The 5,103-nt window shown below is 44.4% G+C and overlaps 1 protein-coding gene across 1 annotated transcript; it reads left to right on the top strand.

The window, feature by feature from the left end:
- The first annotated feature begins 1,751 nt into the window (after positions 1 to 1,751).
- On the top strand, positions 1,752 to 2,819 carry LOC118680985 (uncharacterized). The gene is made up of 2 exons (XM_036363172.2): positions 1,752 to 1,947; positions 1,999 to 2,819. Exons 1-2 carry the CDS (start codon positions 1,752 to 1,754, stop codon positions 2,817 to 2,819), a joined length of 1,017 nt encoding a protein of 338 aa, XP_036219065.2.
- The last annotated feature ends 2,284 nt before the right edge of the window (positions 2,820 to 5,103 follow it).

Genomic DNA, 5,103 nt, shown 5'->3' with positions numbered 1-5,103 from the left:
ACCACCTCAGTAGGTAAGAGTGACATCTCACCGAAATGGCTGGTAGGCTAATGCTGTCCTCATCTCCGTCTCGTTAAAACCATGGCAGCTCTTCAAGTACGTTCAATGCACGTCGCCATATATTTTTGGCCGTACAGTTTCAGTTGAGACGAGCTCCCGATTTGTGCCCGAACCTGGCTCTGAACATAAGCTCCCATAAGGACTTTTGTCCCTCGCGTGACCCTCGCGTGGCCTCCCTGCTTGCATAGATAACCACGGGGTTCATATAGGGCAACTGTTACAAAGCGCGGAGATAGCGGCTTGAAGCGGAGACCCATCAGAACAAAATGAATACACCACAACAACAACAAAAACCCCAACAAAAAGAACAACAAGAAAAAACACAACAAAATAAAGATGGCCAAGACGTGGAATACGGAACCGTCTTCCGTAGGAGAAGTAGGATTCTTAGATCCCCTATACTTTCCACCACTCCAAAACAGCTGGATAAAACCCCGGCTACGCAAACAGGATCGGCAAAGCAAGGAGAAGGGAAGCGCACCCCAGCTGCCATCATAGAAGAACCTCGGGCCACTCAAAACTCACCGAAACAGGAGTATATCACCCAAATGAGACAGGCAGAAGAGGAATCCTTAGAAAAGTGCAAGAGCATTGTGCAAAAAATGAAGATGGCGATGGCTAAACAGAAAAATGTCACCATGGACGTTAAGAACGGAGCGGCACAGCTAGACGAACTCTTTGACGTAATCAAGAGTTACCGTAAAAACTAGCTCATCGCTGAAGCCGAGAAAAGACGGGGACATTCAAACAGGCGCATCACGACCCCCGAGCCAATAACGAAGCGGCGCGCAACAAGCCTTGTGGAGCCTCGAGAAACAGTGCGACCACGGAATGAAAAGGAGGGACAGTGGCAGAAAGTTTTGCACAAAAGGACGAAGAAGACCCACGCAGAAGGAGGCAAGGTGATGGAAGCACTCAAAACCACAGAAGATAAGCAATAAGGGAAGAGTATAGCTGCAAGTCAGAGAGCATATTATAAAGCCAAGCGATAATCAGAGGCCGTAATTATTAAGCCAACAGAAGGCAATAGCTACGCCGAGGTCCTTAAGAACAACCGTAGCAAAGTAAATCTAAAAGAAGCAGATGTTAAGATTAAAGGGATCTGCAAAACAAGAGCCGGGGCGCTACTATTAGAGCTGGAGAAGGGACAGACTGCAAAAGCCAACTTTTGTGAGGCACTCAAGCACACCCTTCAAAAATCCGCAACAGTGGCCGACCTTAAACCAAATTCTACTATTAAGATTAGAGACCTCGGTTCACTCACAACAAAAACGAAGTCGCAGAGGCCGTAAAGGAAGTGGTACAGGACCCCATCGAAGACTTGATAATAAACATAGCTGCACCTAACACAAGAGAGCAGGTAAGGGCGTATATAACGCTTCATCAGGATAAAGCTGACACACTGATGCGAAAGACACGTATTAAAATTGGCTGGGTTAACTGCAGGCTGCGACTGAAAGAAAACGCCAAAAGGTGCTACCGCTGCTTTGGACCAGGGCACTTGACCTGGAACTGCAAAGGGCCCGGCAGGAGAGGGCAAGGCACTTGCATAAAATGCGGCCAACCAGGTCACAAATTAAAAGAGTGCACAAAACCCCCTCATGCTGCCTCTGCGAAGAGGCTAAACACGAAAAAGTCGACCATATCCCGAGCTCCGCAAAATGTACGGTATATAGGAATCATCAGAACAAATGAATAATCTACAGGCCAATATGCATAGATGCAAGGCTGCTGACGCTTTACTCTCGCAAATGGTGACGGAGAACGGTTACGACTTAATCATCATAAGCGAGCAATATAAAAAGAAGGAGAGTGGGACCTGGTTAGAAGATAGCAGCTCAACCGCAGCTATATGGCTACCCCCAAGAAGTAAAATCACCATCACAGGTAAAGGGAACAGCAACGGTTTCGTCTAGGCAAGTTGCGACCTTTTCACAGTAATTAGCTGCTACCTGACGCCAAGCGACAGCATACAAGAATTTCAAGAAAAGCTCGACAATATAGAGGATACAGCCAGGTCTATAGAAGGTCCATTAATTATCACCGGAGACCTGAATTCGAAAGTCATAGAGTGGGGTATGCCAAACACGGACTCGAGAGGAAAGCGCATTCTAGAAACGGCTGCTCGGCTTGGTCTAATAGTGCTCAATACGGGAAATGCAACCACGTTTAGAAGACCGGGTTGCGAGGAAACCACACCAGACATCACCCTATCAACGGAACGCATGGCGGGCTCAATAAAGCAATGGAGAGTCCTAGAAGACTACACTGGCAGCGATCACCAGTACATCTCTTTTGAGTTGGACACCGGAACAAACGCCCACCAGTACAGAAAAAATACTGGAGCCCGAAAATGGAACGTCTCGAAACTAAACACTTCGAAATTAATCTCCGCAATAGACGACCATAACCCATCTAGCAGCTCCCCTAAAAATGCAGAAAAAGTTGTCGAGCACACAATGCTTAATATAACAAGAGCATGTCACAAATCGATGCCCAAGGCTTCCCACAGCAAACATAAAGCGGCAGTTTACTGGTGGACAGAAAATATTTCGCAACTCAGACGCACATGCCTTCGCCTTCGTAGATCGTATACGAGATCCAGGAGAAGAGGAGCCGCATCTCAAGAAGCCGAGCAATATCAAGCGGCGAAAAAGGAGCTGAAGCACGCCATCGATGACAGCAAAAAGAGAAAATGGAAGGAACTACGCGAGGACATTAACAAAAACCCCGGTCTCCGGGACTCGGGTACAAAATAGTAATGAAGAAACTCGGAGTTCGAGCAAAACCACCTGACTTAACCGCTGCCAAAATGGATCATATCGTAAGCGCACTCTTCCCCACACACGAAAACAGGATTAGTGATCCAGAACAGACAACAAGACTTCTGAAAATTCCCCAGTTCACCCTCGAAGAGCTGCAACTGGCCACTGGCAAGCTCAAAACTAATAAATCACCCGGCCCGGACGGGATCCCAGCGGAAATCCTTAAAAAAATCGCCGCAGAGCGACCGGCATTACTTCTGAATATGTACAACGCCTATCTCGAAGCCAGAATATTCCCTGAACCTTGGAAAAAACAACGGCTGGTGCTAATCAGTAAAGGAAAAGGTGATCCCAACTTACCATCAGCATACCGTCCACTATGTATACTTGACACAGCGGGAAAACTTTATGAAAGTCTACTTAAACTCAAACTCGAAGCGGCCATCAGCGAAGCCGGAGGACTCTCCTTTAGACAACACGGCTTTAGACCCGGCAAGTCAAATTTAGGAGCTATAAGATGCATCATTGAAAGCGTAGATGCCATAAATACAAAAGAATAGTTTTGCTGGCGGCTCTAGACTTCCGAAACGCCTTCAACAGCGCTAGATGGGCGGACATGATCGACGCTCTTGAAAAAAGCTTTAAAATCCCCAACTACCTTAGAGCTGTGGTGCGGATTAACTTTCTGGGTACAAATCCAGCACGCCGCAGGAAAAGAAGCGAAAATCACCTCCCAACTCAGCAGACTAATGGCCAATATAGGGGGGCCCAGCCAAGAAAAGAGAAAGCTTCTAATGTCCACGACCATCAGCGTCCTTTTATACGGAGCAGAGATTCGGGCAGATGTGTTAAAAAAAGAAAAGCCGGCGTAAGGTATTGGCTAGAGTATACCGCACCGCAGCCCTCAGAGTTGCATCAGCTTACCGAACGGTGTCAGGTGATTCAATATCAGTCATAAGCGGAAATGCCCTAATTGACCTTCTGGCATACGAAAGGAAAAAGCTAGACCCGATATCAGCATGGCAACGAAGATGGGAGAATGAGAGTCGCGGCAGATGGACGGCCAGACTTATTAGAGACCTAAACTTATGGACAAGTCGAAAATTCGGAGAAGTCGACTTCTACATAACGCAGCTACTATTCGGTCATGGATACTTCAAAAAGTATCTCTACAGAATGGGAACAGTCGAAGAGCCGGCATGCCTATACAACGATGCGACTGAAGACGCCGCTGAACACACATTCTTTAAATGTGAACGATGGCAAAGGGAACATACCGCCGTAGAAGACCTGGTCGGTCCAATAAGCGCAAACAACTTAATCAGCGTCATGATGGAGAGCGAAGCTAACTGGTGTATTATCCAGAAATTCGCAGAAACTTTGCTACGCAGCAAAAAGCGGGACCTGGACGCAGGTGCGTAGATGTAAATCTCTCAATGAAGAAAATGGAACGCCACCCTGAAGTAATGCAAACGCGGTTCCAGGGTGGGCGACGGTTCCCTAGAGGGGGGGTTTTTAGTGACCTGAAAGTGGCACATACCGTTGCTGTGACGACAGCACTGATGATGCGGAAGGCATTATCCACCCCCTCACCCGCAAAAAAAAAAAAAAAAAAAAAAAATCCTGTATTTGGGGTATTATCTGATTTCATTTCTTTCAGTTCAATTACAAAAGGTGTCAATAAAGTAACATTTTGCAACCCTTTTGTTATTGTCAGAATTAATAGAATTTAACAATAATTTAATTATTAAATTAAACTATTTTAGCACTATATAATATAAAATAAATGTGTACAAACGAATTAATGAAGTGTTAGTGGATATAAAAGTGAAAAATATAAGTGTATAATTCATTTGATATAGAAAAAATGCGTACTTTAAATAGTTGAAATTTTCAACTTTAAACGTAAATATCTCGAAAACTATAAGTTTCCCGCGGCTATATCTATATAAATATATTCTTGATCTGGATGATCTCCTCTATCCGCCCATACCCATTTTAACCCCGAAAGCCTGGGACGGTATACTAAAGTTTTCCCGTATAATTAAATATATAATTTAATAAATAAAAATGTATTATTTATCTTAATAAAAAATTTGTTTAGGGGAATATAGGGGGTTTTTTTTTGAGGTTTAGGGAGAAAAATGTTTGAGATTTGAGGTGTATACAATTTCGCGGTATTTGTTTCTGATTTTATTCAAGCTTGGAAAGGTGTTTTTAAAAATGCTAAGAAATATTTAAATTAATAAGAAATAATGTTTCGCAGGTAAAACAAAAC

The sequence above is a fragment of the Bactrocera oleae genome, chromosome 4 (assembly GCF_042242935.1).
Source record: "Bactrocera oleae isolate idBacOlea1 chromosome 4, idBacOlea1, whole genome shotgun sequence".
Classification (NCBI taxonomy): domain Eukaryota; kingdom Metazoa; phylum Arthropoda; class Insecta; order Diptera; family Tephritidae; genus Bactrocera; species Bactrocera oleae.
This window is presented reverse-complemented; position numbering and strand designations above follow the sequence as displayed.

What these genes read in the sequence shown, in the direction of transcription:
- LOC118680985 (XM_036363172.2), top strand. Translation starts at nt 1,752, where the DNA reads ATGAATAATCTACAGGCCAATATGCATAGATGCAAGGCTGCTGACGCT. An exon ending in AAGTAAAATCACCATCACAG is followed by an intron (nt 1,948 to 1,998) that starts GTAAAGGGAACA and finishes ACCTTTTCACAG; the next exon opens with TAATTAGCTGCTACCTGACG.